This window comes from Peromyscus leucopus, chromosome 9, assembly GCF_004664715.2.
Source record: "Peromyscus leucopus breed LL Stock chromosome 9, UCI_PerLeu_2.1, whole genome shotgun sequence".
Taxonomy (NCBI): domain Eukaryota; kingdom Metazoa; phylum Chordata; class Mammalia; order Rodentia; family Cricetidae; genus Peromyscus; species Peromyscus leucopus.
The window spans coordinates 9198199-9214065 of NC_051070.1; the positions used below are offsets into that span (position 1 = coordinate 9198199).

Below are 15867 nucleotides of genomic sequence, written 5' to 3' on the forward strand. Positions count from 1 at the left end.
AAAGTAAAAAGTCATGACTGTCATTACTGATTTTAAAGAAATTCATGTCACAATATTCCTCAGAAAGACAAATTCATAAATTAACCATACAAGTTCAAATTCCTCTGGAATGTTTATTCAAAAATTATTCAAGCTCATTTTCTAATGTCTTTCTAAAGATTTTTAGATTTTATGACTGAGAAACTTGAATATTGACTGGCCTTTACTGTCAATCATCTCAACAATTAAAAAGCTATCAAATGGTCAGGATGAGAGTTTAATGTGGAGGAGCCATTTGCCTTGCAGTGCCAGTACGGCCTTGCTGTGGGATGTTCTGTGTGCTCTGAGTGTGGTGCTCTGATTGGTTAATAAATAAAATGCTTATAGGCAGGACAAAGAGAGAGGAGAATTCTGGGAAGTGGAAGACTGAGTGAGGAGATGCTGCCAACCGCCCCCCCCATGAGAAGTAAGATGTTAAGATACCAGTAAGCCATGAGCCACATGGCAACTTATAGATTAATAGAAATGGGTTAATTTAAGATATAAGAACTAAATAGCAAAGAAGCCTGCCATAGTCATACAGTTTATAAATAATATAAGCATCTGAGTGATTATTTTGTAAGTGGGCTGCAGGACTGCAGAGGCTTGGCAGGACCCAGAGAGAAACTCTCCAGCTACACTACATAGAAAGATCAGAAGTCCAAGGTTATCCTTGGCTACATAATGAGCTCAGGACTATCAGGGCTACATAAGACCTTATCTCAAAAAGTATCAACAAAAGGATTAAATTGAATCCACCCATTGCTGTTAGTCTTCACATCCATGTGCAGATGAGAAATCCTCAAAAAGTGAGGAATATGTGTACAGTCATGTAAAGAAAGCCCATCACCAGAGAGTGAAAACACTATAGAACAGTAGTTCTCAACCATGTGTATGGCCACACTGGGTCAAGTGGTGTGGAGCAGCTTGTGGTTGGTCCCAATCCCATCAGGGGCAGGGGGACAGGACAGTGGCAGCTGTACCAGCAGGATCAGCAGTGGTATATTTCTTGTTCTGTAATAGTGAGTCTGTATCCCCATTGTACCCCCATAATTAATAATAGACCTCTGTGGGTTGTCACATTAAAAATAATATCCTCCGATCGGTTCTCGGCCTTTTGGCTAAGATCAAGTGTAAAAATAATATCCTCCAAATATTATGCATGAACTTCATAGCCGTCAAGTCACTGATACAGAACTCCTGATCACCACTTCCACTCTGGCAGCAAAGAACAACGTGTACATGAGTGAAAGCTCTTCAGTGAACAATGACTTTGCAGCCTATATGTTATAAATTACTTATTTTGGAAAAGCATATACATGACATGGCATGCTTAGGATGGTCAGAAGTCAACTTTCCGTAGCCATTTCTCTCCTTCTACCATGTGGGTTCTGGGGATAGAACTCAGGTAGTCTAGCTTAGAGGCAACTGCTTTTACCAACTGAACCATCTAACTGCCACCTTGTCACCTTTTTATATACTGTGGTAATACATAGAGAAACCCCAGAATTCTACTTATTCTGAGCTCCTCTCCATCTGAACTATGTACATTCTTATGTGTCATGTTCAAAAGGGCACACTACATACCCAAAATAAACAAACTGCAGAATGAAAGCCATGTTTAATTATCTCTTTAATAAAAATCTATAAGCCAAATTTTGGCACCATCATGTCTTATCCTAAAAGTAAAGATACCTGTGTTTTACTGGTAGGTCTTTCTCCCGTAGTTTTTAACCTTGTAAAAAGGTATAATAATGTTTTTATATTACATGTAATGTTTTACTTATCTGTATGTCATGTATTCAGTCTTCTAAGGAGAGAGGGTTATTGGGATTTTGTGGTTCAAATAAATATAAATGAGAATCTCAGTTGTTTTATTTGAAATATAATCCACAGTCTGTTAGTGAATACAGTACACCCAAAACATGCGCACATCTGTCTTTTCCCTCCTACCACTTAGAAACCCACCATCCTCCACCACATCAACTGCCCCTGAGCAAACATTAGAACAAGTATCAAAATGCCATGTTTGCATTTAAGATATGTAATTTAAACCATATGAAATGATGACGCATCCTGTTTTATTTAAGTAATTGTGGGAATTAACTATTTTTTTTATTATGTTTTGCTTTTCGAGACAGGGTTTCTCTTTGTAGTTTTGGTGCCTGTCCTGGATCTCACTCGGCAGACCAGGCTGGCCTTGAACTCATAGAGATCCACCTGGCTCTGGCTCCGGAGTGCTAGGATTAAAGGCATGTGCCACGACCACCCAGCAGGTATTAACTATTTTGTAGCTTGCTCGTACATTCTTTGATCTTTTGCAGCAGCTTACACACAGCCTCATGGACAATGAAATTATACAAAAATGAGTGCCACATATTATAGGAAAGGGAGCAGATATTCCTATTAATCCAAGTTACCATTTAAATGTTTACTTTCCATTTTTTACAAGGGTATGGTTGATATACTTATGAGCATAATACGTTACTGTGCTGTTTCAGAACTAGGTTAAGTCTTAGTGTACATAGGAGGAATGAGATAATTTGTTTTCTTACCACCTAATTAAGTTACATGATTGTGGGCACAATCCATCTTTTTTTTCCTTTTATTTTATTTTACAATACCATTCATTTCTACATATCAGCCACAGATTCCCTTGTTCTCCCCCCTCCTGGCCCCCTCCCCTTCCCCCAGCCCACCCCCCCCCCATTCCCACCTCCTCCAGGGCAAAGCCTCCCCCAAGGACTGAGATCAAGCTGGTAGACTCAGTCCAGGCAGGTCCAGTCCCCTCCTCCCAGATTGAGCCAAGCGTCTCTGCCTAAGCCCCAGGTTTCAAACAGTCAACTCATGCAAAAAGCACAGGACCTGGTACCACTGCCTAGATGCCTCCCAAACAGATCAAGCCAATCCACTGTCTCACCTATTCAGAGGGCCTGATCCAGTTGGGGGGCCCCTCAGCCTTTGGTTCATAGTTCATGTGTTTCCATTCATTTGGCTGTTTGTCCCTGTGCTTTATCCAACCTTGGTTTCAACAATTCTCGCTCATATAAACCCTCCTCTTTCTCGATAATTAGACTCCCAGAGCTCCACCCAGGGCCTAGCTGTGGATCTCTGCATCCAGATCCCTCAGTCATTGGATGGGGTTTCTGGTACGACTATTAGGGTGTTTGGCCATCTCATCACCAGAGTAGGTCAGTTCTGACTGTCTCTCAGCCATTGCCAGCAGTCTTTTGTGGGGGGTATCTTTGTGGATTTCTGTGGGCCTCTCTAGCACTTTGTTTCTTCCTTTTCTCATGTGGTCTTCATTTACCATGGTCTCCTATTCCTTGTTCTCCCTCTCTGTTCTTGATCCAGCTGGGATCTCCCTCTCCCACAGACTCTCTTTCCCTCGACCTTTGCCCTTCATTACTCCCACTCATGTCCAGGTTGTTCATGTAGATCTCAGCCATTTCTCCATCACTGGGCGATCCCCGTGTCTTTCTTGGGGTCCTGTTTTCCAGATAGCCTCCCTGGTGATGTGAGTAGCAGTCCAGTCATCGTTGTTCCATATCTAGTATCCTTCTATGAGTTAGTACATACCATATTTGTCTTTCTGAGTCTGGGTTACCTCACTCAGGATGATTTTTTCTAGATCCATCCATTTGCCTGCAAACCTCATCATGTCATTGTTTTTCTCTCCTGAGTAGTATTCCATTGTGTATATGTGCCACAATTTATTTATCCATTCTTCAGTTGAAGGGCATCTAGGTTGTTTCCAGGTTTTGGCTATTACAAACAATGCTGATATGAACATAGCTGAGCAAGTGCTCCTGTGGTATGATTGAGCATTTCTTGGGTATATGCCCAAAAGTGGTATAGCTGGATCTTGGGGGAGATTGATTGCCAATTTTCTAAGAAAGCGCCATATTGATTTCCAAAGTGGTTGTACAAGCTTGCATTCCCACCAGCAGTGGAGGAGAGTTCCCCTAGTTCCACATCCTCTCCAGCATAAGGTGTCTTCAGTGTTTTTTATCTTAGCCATTCTGATGGTATCTCAGAGTTGTTTTGATTTGCATTTCCCTGATGATTAGGGATGTTGAGCAACTCCTTAAATGTCTTTCAGCCATTTGAGTTTCCTCTGTTGAAATTCTCTGTTTAGTTCTATAGCCCATTTCTTAATTGGACTGTTGGTCATTTTGATGTCTAATTTCTTGAGTTCCTTATATATTCTGGATATCAGTCCTCTGTCAGATGTGGGATTGGTGAAGACCTTTTCCCATTCTGTAGGCTGTTGTTTTGCCTTGTTGACTGTATCCTTTGCTCTACAAAAGCTTCTCAGTTTCAAGAGGTCCCATTGATTGATTGTTTCTCTCAGTGTCTGTGCTACTGGTGTTATATTTAGGAGGTGATCTCATATGCCAATGTGTTCAAGATTACTTCCTACTTCCTCTTCTAGCAGGTTCAGAGCAGCTGGATTTATGTTGAGGTCCTTGATCCACTTGGACTTAAGTTTGTGCACAACCCATCTTAACTGTGATTTTGAAATGACTTGTAATTCTAAAGTGAATCATATACTGATTCTAAAGCAATGTAGATGCAACCAGACAAATCACTAGTGATACTGCATAGGTAACTTGACAAGAACTCTGTAGGGCTTAACCAGCTTGTAGCAAACACTAAGCAGGAGTGCTCATCTGAGGCTCCCTGACACTCTGGATGTGGGGCCCATACCGCCACGTTTAACCTGAGAGCAATCTAAACTAACAAGGAAATGTTAGGCTGCTGCCAGAGAAGTGGTTCTCAACCTGTTGTCATGACCCATTGCGGTTCAAACAGCCTTCTCACAGGCGTCACATATCAGGTATTTACATTACGATTCATAATGGTAGCAAAATTACAGTTACTAAGTAGCAACTAAAATAAATTTATGGTTAAGGGGGTTACTATAACATGAGGAGCTGTATTAAGGGCCCCAGCATTAGGAAGGTTGAGAACCACTGTGCTAGAAGACGGTGCAGATAGATGTATGATCCAGCCTCACATAACTGCCTGTGTTTTTAACCCCAGTCTCTCTGGTTCAGCTTCTACTTTTTTAAGTTAAAATTTGAGTTAATCTACAAAAAAAAAAACCCTATAGAATTTTAAGAATAGTCTTTAACTTTTTATTATATTTTTACTGAGCAATCATCTAATTTTTTTATTTAGAAAGGTTTTTTTTTTAGATTTATTTATTTATTATGTATACAGTGTTTTGCTTGCATGCCAGATCTCATTACAGATGGCTGTGAGCCACCATGTGGTTTCTGGGATTGAACTCAAGACCTCTGGAAGAGCAGTCAGTGCTCTTAACCACTGAGCCATCTCTCCAGTCCTAGAAAGTTTTTTATTCATTTTACATACCAATCACAAATCCCCCTCTTCCCTCCTCCTGTCCCTCCAGCCTCCCCGCCTAAACCACCCCCATTCCCTCCTACAAGAAGGTAAGGCCTCCCATGGGGAGTCACCAGAGCCTGGTATATTCAGTAGGGCAGGTCCAAACCCCTCTCCCTGCCTCAAGGCTGTGCAAGCCCATAGGTAGCATGCTCCAAAAAGCCTGTTCATACACCAGGCATGAATCCTGATCCTACTGTCTGAGGGCCTCTTAAGTAGATCAAACTACACAACTGTCTCAGTTATGCAGAGGCCTAGTCCAGTCCTGTGGAGGCTCCACAGCTGTTGGTTGAAAGTTCATGAGTTCCCACTCATTTGCTTTGGTTGTCTCTGTAAGTTTCCCCATCATGATCTTGATGCACTTGCTTATAGAATCCCTCTTCTCTCTTCAACTGGACTTCTGAAGCTCAGCCTGGTATTTGGCTATGGATCTCTGCATCTGCTTCCATCAGAAGAACAGTCTTTTTAAACATGCTTCTGTTACTGAAAGTTGTGTGCAATACTTATGATTTTGTCAATAACCTAAGAACTTATTTTTATTTCAGGTTGAAATTCCTTTAACAGAGCATGATACATGAGGCACCTCTGTGGATTTCTTTAAGAGGAAATATGTATTTACTGAAAAATACACAGAGATGTGCTTGAGTTCATAGATTGCTTTGGGAATGTGAGAGAACCATTATTTGTTGCTCCTTAACAATTTATTTTGAATTTGTTGAAATCACTGATGTGTGAACTGGTTATCAAAGCTTGATAAACAGTTTATAAATCACTTTGAAGTTGGCACAAATAAATATTAATGAGTCAATTTACAAGGATCTTAAAGTCAGTTTCTTCTTCTTCTTTCCAAATAAATGAAAATGAGGATCTCAGTTGTTTTATTTGAAAAATAACCCACAATTTGTTAGTAATAATTATGTTCCTTAAGATACTTATCATACCATTTTATTATATGAAATCAGACTTTTTCTTTTTAGGTTCCTGAAACAGAAGTCTCCTGTTAGTCCTCTTGATTGCCAATCAGGACTACAGGATCAGACCCTACTGTTGAAACACCACAGACCTCATTATAAGGTAGAGAGAAAGCTCGTACTGAGCTGGAAACTTCCTCACTGCTGGCTTGCTTTCAGATGCCAGAAGATATATGTGGGCTATAGGAGTAAAAAAGTTAGCAATGGTCTTATCCACTTGAGAACTATATGAACCAAAAAACCAACTTACCCAGAAAGTTGTGTGTGGTGATATATTGTGTACCCTAATAAACTTGACTGAGGTTCAGAGGACAGAGCCAGTCATTAGATTAGATATTGGGGTCAGGCAGTGATGGCACACACCTTTAATCCCAGCACTTGAGATCTCATGCCCTTGCTTGGGCAGCACATGTGCCTTTAATACCAGGAAGTACTATGGCAGGGTGAAGAAAGGTAGATAAGGTGTGAGGAAACAGGAACTCACTCTCCTTAGACTGAGGATTCTGTAGAGGTAAGAACCAGTATCTGGCCCTGTCCTCTGATCTTCAGGCAAGTTTATTAGGGTACACAATAGTACACAATATCTCTTCCCAGTTGTGCCCACATGTGCAATAGCGGCACCACTGTGGGGTAGGGGGTAACCAACAGCCTGATGATTGTATTTGAGGCCCAGCCCACGCCTGGCTGTGTGATTAACAACAACCTATGCCTGGGGAGTTAGAAAGTCAAGAGAGGAACTTGTACCACTGCAGTTTAAATAAGACATAGCATCAAAGGTCCTTCTAAGTACCTGTTTATAACACACACACACACACACACACACACACACACACACACACACACACCTTAATCTCGACCTCCCTCACAGAAGCCTATCTTTTCAGTGAACGATAAAGAATACAAGACACTAAAAATAAGTGACTGTCCAGCCCTCAGCCCTAGAGCACATTTATGCTACCAACACTGTCTCTAATATCCAGGGAACCCTGTGGAAGAGAAGACAGAATGAGGCAAGAGTCAGGTGACTAGGGGAGGAGCTGTGAAATGCTCTTCTCAAGGCCCAGTACAACTCTTGCAACCACGAATGTGGAACCATAGTTGCCTTCCCTGGGGCAGCTCAACACTGGCTTTGTCAACAGTCGGTCATGGAAAGGAGAGAGCTGCACAGAACCTGACCCCTTGTGGACTGAACCATTGCCTATTTGAGATTCTGGGACAAAGGGAGTCAGTGTCTGCTGAAGTTCCAACAGATATCTCCAAACCCATGGTCATACCGACGGCCCTGGGTAAACTCAGTGATTCACAAAACAAATGGAGAGACAGGAATGTGGGACAGATTGGTAGGAAGGAAGAGTAGACACAACAGGCAAGAGAGGAGGGAAAGTGGCGGCAAGAATGCTCAGTATTCCTTACTGTGTGAAATCATTGAAGAGCAGACTCCACTACTAAACAGAATGAAGGGAAGGAGAGAGAGGGAGGGAGAGGGGGTGACGGCTGTAATCGTGGACAAGGCAAACCTTACAAGGCCCGGTGCAGGTAACCGAGGTTGTGAGTTCACAATTGTAGTGTCCTTTGCAGCTCTTGTCCTCTGCCTTGTACATTCTTCCTATCCTCTTTTCACAGGATGAAAGCTTTCTATAAAATGTATTCTTAAAGCACAAACATGATAGTATTAATTTGAAATACAAAAGTAAACTGTTTAACCAAGGTTTGCCCAGACCAGGGAAAGAAAATAGCAGGTGGTCACATTATCCAGCCCCAGCGATTGACCAATATTACCCCAACCAATCCATCCCTACCTACCGTCCTTGTCACACAAGCCAAATTCAGATCTCACACTGTTAGTAGTTTGCCGAGGCTCCTGGTAGAAAATGCTGAACTTAAAAGCATGCATGCTCACTGGAGTCCTGTGTGATTTCAGCCTTTGAAATAGGAAAAATAGATGAATTTCTACATGATAGATTTTAAGGACAAAAAAGGCACTCTGGCTCCCAAAAATGTGTGACAAAAAGGACCTGAAGTGTCAATTCTCTTACATGTATCAGAAATCTCTGGCCCACGATTCTAACGAGAATATCACAAATTAAACATAAAATGTGAGACTTGGAGAGATGGCTCAGGGGTGAAGAGCACTTGTTGCTCTTGGAAAAGAGCTGGGTTTGAATCTCAGCACCCACATGGCAGCTCGAAATGTCTGTTACTTCCAGAAGCCTCTTCTGACTTCTGCGGACACCAGGCACATGCATAGTACATACATATACATGCAGGCAAAGCGCTCAGATACATAAAAATAATAAAATAAGTAAACATCTTTAAAAGAAAAAAATGAATTCTAGACTTGACCTCGGATTTCTAAATACATATATTCCCTCTGGACATACTTGTCATCATAATATGGATATAATATTTCAAGTCCAAATTTTAAAACTATAAATTCTTGTTGGTTTACTAAGTCCTTTTAGAAGTCTATCCTATATTTTATTTACATAAATAGAGGAGAGAAGGCCAAGAAATGAGGCTTATTACATCAAGCAGAGAACAAGTCAAATAGGAGGACATTGAAAAGTGACTATGAAAAAGATACAGTGATAAAGATAGATAGATGACAGGTAGATATAGATGTTGATATTTTATATTATATTACTAAAATGTCATAATGAAACCCATTATTTTGAACACTAATTGTGAAATGGCAAAATAAAGGTGTCACTGGATAGGGACATTAGGCAGAACACAATCTGTGAGTCGAAATCCAGTGAATACCACATGCTAATGATGCAACCACCAGAGGGCGCCATTTCTAATTTTCTAAAGGCACCCAAGCAGCTCACAAAGGCTACAGAAAAAAAACTTGAAGGTGCTGGTTAAACTCAAACTTTTCACGTCTACCTTCTACCAGAAATGAAGAGTTGACATTCAGATCTCGTGATGAGAATATGTGTTAAGTCAGTAAATCAATGTCAATACAGGAAGATGGATTGTCTTGGTACTGGGGAGTGTTCGTTTATTTCAGGAGAAACGATGTAGGAGAAACATTCACAGCGCATCCTATTCCACTCTATGAAACATGAGAAACTTTGCTGACAGAGCCTGAGAATGTTTTTAAATAGCTCCACAGGAAGCTGGAGGAAGAGAAAATTCTTGCATCCCTTGCCTGATGGTTTTGTTTCAAAAGATTCTTATTTTGCTAGAAATAAAACAAGAAGGTGTATAGACTGGGTTCTGACAGACTGTCACTCCGTCACTTTGTCGAAATCCTAATAATTGCTTGTGCACACCGAGGTATCACGTCTTAACTTCATGAACACATAAGCAGTGTTTTCCCACTCTAAAGCTAGGAAGCTACAACAGCAGCCCTGCAACGCCAACCTGTCTTTTTATACACAGGTCTAGATACAGTTTGCACACGTAAGACCTTCTCGGAAAGAAATGCTGCAAAGGACACCAGTGGTGTTGTCTCCCAAGCAATGAGGATATTAAAGGACAGAGACTGAAAACTCTTACCTCCTTTCATGTTACTAGTTAATTTTGCATTTGGACTCAAATCGATGCTGTTCTTGATTTAAACATAAGCACTTCCAATTTCACAAAACCATTGGAGAAACTCTGTACTTAATGAGTAAAGTGTTATTTTAGCTGTTCGAAATTTGGTGTAAAATAGATATAATGTGATACTTTGAATCAAACATGCCTATCCATTTATCTTGCTACTGTTTCTCAGAGAATGAATTCACTATGCTGATAAAAAAGAAAAAAAACGTGAAGAATAGGACAATAAAATATCACATAATTTTGGGTGTATCCTGACTAGTCTTTGCATTCCAGGAAATTAGCTGGGAGGCACAGAACATCAGCTTACCTGGTCCAGTAGCTTCTGCCCATTGAGGTGTGCCTGCAGAACGGCATCATTGACAAGCAAGTGGAAGTTCAGGAGCACGTGTTCCACATCATAGGTCCCATGCATCGCATCTGACAGCTCTTCCAAAGACCGGATGTAAGCATGCCAGTGTGGATTAAGCTCTGTCATGTGGGCTAGGCAGCCCCTGACAACATTGAGGCAGTACCCCATACAGGGCTTGCTGAGCAGCAGGCTCTGGCAGTGTGGGCAATACTGCATCCTCAGGAGGGCTCGACTGCACTCCTTGGAAAAGTGCATATGGTCCGTGGTATTGATAACTTCAATGCCCAGATTAAGGGCCTGCAGAAATGTGCGGCTGGGCAGCAGGGACCTCCCCATCTGCCCCATGACTCTTTTGGGAATATTGCCAAATGGACTAACATCCTGGCGGGCCATTCGGATACATTCTGTGTATTGCAGAGAACTGTCAGTCACACCAGGGTTTATGAGATGGTTGTAGACCAGAGGGAAAAGACTGTCAAAAAATCTGTTTACAAATTCTTCGGGATTAACATCTGCACCAAATAAATAGAGCCCTACTTCAGTGAAAAACTCCTGAATAGAAGCAGCAGCCTCCAATGCCATGTTCCGGTAGGTGTTGCAGAAAAGGATACTGGTATAATTCTCTGCTTGTCGGATGAGGGTTTCCAGGGTCTCTGTAACACAGTGAAGGTAAAGGAGAAGGCTTAGTACTCATGTCAAGACATTGGTCCATCTGTCACATGCAGCAGTGAGTGTAATATATCATAACTAGCCCAAGATAAACCCTGATGCACAGTCTACCAAACTGATTTTTCCAAGGAGAATGGCAGCATGATAATGCCAGTACACACCAAATGCATTCTGGGAATGTATCTAAGCCGGCTGAAAAGTGCAGAAACCAAAAGTTAATTACACAGGGTGGTAGTTTCCAGCTAATTTTTATTATATAGCTATTCATAGTCTGATTATAAGAAGTTTGTTTTGTTTCATATCCTGGAGTCAATACTTATAAACACGACAGCATTTAATACTTGATTTCTACTATATTCTCATAGTTTTTCCATCCTACTTTATTTTCAAAATGAAAGTTTGTAGATTATATATTAGTTACTCCTAAGGCAGGTAGATCCCAAAAGAACAGCTTGATAATCCACAGACCTTTTAATATTTTCAAACTTCAACATAATTAAAATATGCCACTACCATATTCCTTCACTCCTTGTAAATTGCCATGCCTTGTTAAGCAGTAAGAAATATAAGTGATGCTACCTGAAGACAGTAATTTGGAACCCTCTTATCCATTATACATTGTTGTTCTTAATCTCTTCTTCAAAAGGCTGACTGTGAGATATTTTATTTGTTACCTAAGTAGCTGATGTTTTAAGACCAGCCAACCAAATCTAATGTAGTCACAAAGAAAGAGATAATAATCTAAAAGGAAGAGATTGGAGTAATCATTGAGATCAAATGAAATTCCAAACCCTGGCTATTAAAGAGCAGTAAACCACCATGACTATTCAAGTAATTACATTTTATAATTAGACTAATTAATGACACTTGACTATATTGATATATAATTAATTATAAAATATATTCAATAAAATTATCTCCCATAGCAACAACCGCATAGTTATTTTTAATTAGGTTGTAAAAGGCCACAGTCATAATTCAGTAACCCAATCACTGCCTGAGCATCTTATAAAAGAGATGGAGAAAAAGTAAAGAAGAAATAATGAAAAGCAAATATTCAAGGGGTGACTCCTAAGAAAGCAGAACTGTACCATGACTGGGCAATAGTGTCTTCGCAAAAAGGGGAGAAAGCAGTGAAGCGTATTCTGAATTTCTCTGAGACTGACTGCTAACTGCATTTCAGACGTCAGTGTGAACTATCAGGGCATGCCTACCCTGCAGTCAAAGGCAACTGCTGTGAAAGGCCACTGCACCTCTGTGTTCCCTCAAACGGATGACTACAAACTCTAGATTGCTAATGACGTAGGACTCGGTTGTTCATATGCTGTCATATGATACAGGTTATCAAGTATGTTCTAGCAACTCAGTGAACATGGGAGGGAATGCAAGTGGGCTGGGAGCCACCATGAATACCAGATTCCCCCAAATGGCCAAACCAACGGTCTGCATGAAGGCCCATGCAGGCTGCAAGACCGCTTCAGAGATCTGTCCTAGTCCAGCAATCCTTCTATCAGGCACACAGCTCACGTGATTCCCACATGGCCAGACATAGAAACACTGCAATAAGGTAAGCAGCCCTCCCTGCTCTTAGAGAGGGTCAGGACCTGTCCCAGGAGGACAACCCCACCCTCCAGCTGCATCTCAACCAGGACACTGCTGTCCCAGACCCACAGAGTGACTGTGAATGCCACAATGAACTCGGGGCTTGAACTAGAATAAGGCATCTAAGTTTGCCCTTTCCTCCACAGCATGGGCCCACTTTTCTCAGTTGCTTGTGTGTGGAAATTAATTATGACATAGGTCACAAGCAATTATATTTACATTAGTACTTAAACATCAATAACTACAAGTTAATTTATTTTTAAGATAAATGAGACTAGATGAAAAGACACCCCCATATCACATGCATTTCTATGTATTTTTCACATAGGGTTTTTACAATGTTATGGATGTGTTCAGGAAACTGACACCAGCCATAGTACTCTTAGTTGAATGACATTTCAACAAGATCAACACTGTTGATCCTGGCCCCGCAAATGCCTTGTCCTTTCTTTGAAAAGAAATCTCAGTGATTGTTTTTAATAGCCAAAAGTGAAATATAAAATATTTCTTTTCAAATTCTAACATCATCCATTTGGAGCTACTGACTTAAGACAGTATAAAATTTACTGGTGAATATCCATAACTATATATTTTGCATATTAACTTACTTTATGAAAACAAAATTCAAGGGACTGTATTTGTTACAGCCATTACAGTAAGTATAGTGCATCCAAACACTTTGTTTATTGAATTCACTCTGTACTATTGACAACATACTAACTTTGACTACCTTTTGTGTGTGCCATTAAAAATAAACTACATAATCCTGGTTGTATTTTATTTTAGGGTAGTTCTCCTTTGATCTAATTGCTATTTTCTAAGTGTCTAAACAAAATGAAATTTTGAAGTTGATTTTTTGTGTTAGTTTTTCACAATGTTACTAATGGACCACAGCATAGGGATTTATTTTGCTTTCAATTTGTATTATATCCAATACTTAAAGTGATTGGACTTTAGCCTAGTTTCTATATATTTTCACATATAAAAATACATTAAAAAAATCCTCATAATCCCAGTAGCCAAGACCTCAGACAGGAGGATCATGATTTTGAAGTTGGTGTTTTCTAAATGTCAAGCCCCAGGCCACCCTGAGTTATGCAGGAAATCCTGTCTCAAAATGAAACAACTTAAAAAGTCAACCCATTAGATGATTTTGATCAATAATTTTTCTTAATGTTGGGTAAACTCAAGGTGAGATTATAAAAACTAGTTCTATGTATTAACTTTGAATTTACAAAATTACAATTTTTATCAATAAGCATTAACACTTTTCTTTTTAGAACTGACACTGTGGTATTACCAAGAATTTTAATGTTAAATGTAATTGACATGTAACAAAACTTTTGCTGCCTTGCAAAAGAATTTTTACATAATATCAGTGTGAACAGAAGGTAGGTTAGGTGCTGAGTAATTTGTCTAGTGGCTTAACTGTGAAGAATAAGATGCATATTATATTACAAAATTTTATTTTATGTGAAAAATCCACAGGGATGTCTTGCAAGCAGTATCTTTCCATCTTTGTGATATACATTGGAATGATTCATGAAAAAAATAATTTTTTTTAAATTTTTCAAATAAAAAATAAACATTTGCCCACATTTGCTTAAGGAACCTAGTGCTGTGGAATATTAAAGATGTGTTACGTTCTTTTATGCTATGGACTATTTGTTTAATGATGCAAAGATGTGTTGCATTCTTTTAAGTTGCATTTGTTTAACTCTGTAAAGCTGTGTTACTGTGCCTGTCTAAAACACCTAGTGGTCTAATAAAGATCTGAATGGCCCAATAGCTAGACAGGAGAAATAGGCAGGACTGGCAGGCAGAGAGAAGAAGGAGAAAAAGAGAAGAGAGAGCAAGTGAAAAAAGGAGAAGGAGGTAAGGATGCCAGGAGCCAGCCACTTGGCCACAAAACCAGCCATGGAGTAAAAAGGAAAGAAAAGTATATAGAATAGAAAAAGGTAAAATCCCAGAGGCAAAAGGTAGATGGGATAATTTAAGAAAAGCTGGCTAGAAACAAGCCAAGATAAGGCTGAGCATTTAGAGGTAAGAATAAGTCTTAGTGAATTTATTTGAGAACTGGGTGACAGGCTTCCAAAGAATGAAAATAAAAACCAATTACAACTTAGTGGGAAAATTACCCAAAATCCTTCTCTGCTTTGTGTTTGCCATTGAGTATTTCAGTAGGCATCTCTTCCCAGTGAAATCAGATGAAATCTATGAAGCCAAAATCACATCTTGTTTCCTTCTTAATGCCAAGTGGTAGAAAGAAGAAAGGTAGCAACCTAATTACAATTTGATTAAAAAATAAAATTCCTCCTAAATTTATGGGAAAATTCACTTATCTAAACATAAACCCATTTGTGTATAATCTCACAGAGACATGTGGGTAAGTGTCTGAAGTTCATGTACTTCTATTTTAATTATTGGTGTTAGCATTCTGTGATAACTGCATGGTAAAACACAAGTATAGAAACTTTGCTTCAGGTGTCCCAGTCCCCATCCCCATCACAAGTATTTTATCATACATGTAAATGACTATTGACATGTAAACCAAGAATTTAAATTCAAATTAAATACTGAAAATAAAGTCAGGTGACCTTGATAAGAAATTAAATTTAACAAACTGAAGTCAATAAAGACTCTTATGTGAGTGACTTTAGGCAGCAAGAGAAAAGTAATTTTCATGAGGCTTTTATTATTTTAAAGATAAATTAGCTTTATAAGTAACAATCACAAAACAATAGTTTCAACAACTTCTCCAGCATGACATGAAGAGACAGTTTGGGGGTCTTAATACATTTTAATTTTTAAGCCTTTGAACGTGTTAAAACACAAAATATGAAGTGTTATTTCCAAGGTAAGACTACAGATGTCCCCAGCTAGAGCAATGAAACATGAGAAGAGATAAAACCACGTCAGCCACGGAGAATCAGCTGATGCTTAGCATGTGTATTTAGGTTAAAGAGATATTTTCAGAGTGACTTTACATCTTTGCGCATCAGAGTTCCAAAGTCCCAGAATATGTAACTGCAACAAAACTTTCCTTACTACTCAGTTGCTTCCAAGCTGCATTGTGCCTTCTGATATGCATCCCCATTCATTACATTTTAGAGACAAACAGATGGATAGAATTTAAGAATAATTTCTCAATAGTTTTATCATGCATATATTAAAATAAATTTTAACTCTATCTCAAGCTTTAGAAAATGCTTTCCAATGATTTCAACAGTACCACATTTAATAATCCTTTTACTCTTCTGAAGAGCACTAAAGGTATAAGAACTGTTGTCATAAGAA

The 15867-nt window shown here is 39.4% G+C and overlaps 1 protein-coding gene across 1 annotated transcript in view; it reads right to left on the minus strand.

The window, feature by feature from the left end:
- Gpc5 (glypican 5) overlaps nt 1–15867 on the minus strand; it is a 1331644-nt gene that overhangs the window by 1060294 nt on the left and 255483 nt on the right. Inside the window, exon 3 of the mRNA XM_037208786.1 lies at nt 10258–10952. Within this exon, the coding sequence (XP_037064681.1) occupies nt 10258–10952 (695 nt within the window). The remainder of the gene's footprint in view (nt 1–10257; nt 10953–15867) is intronic.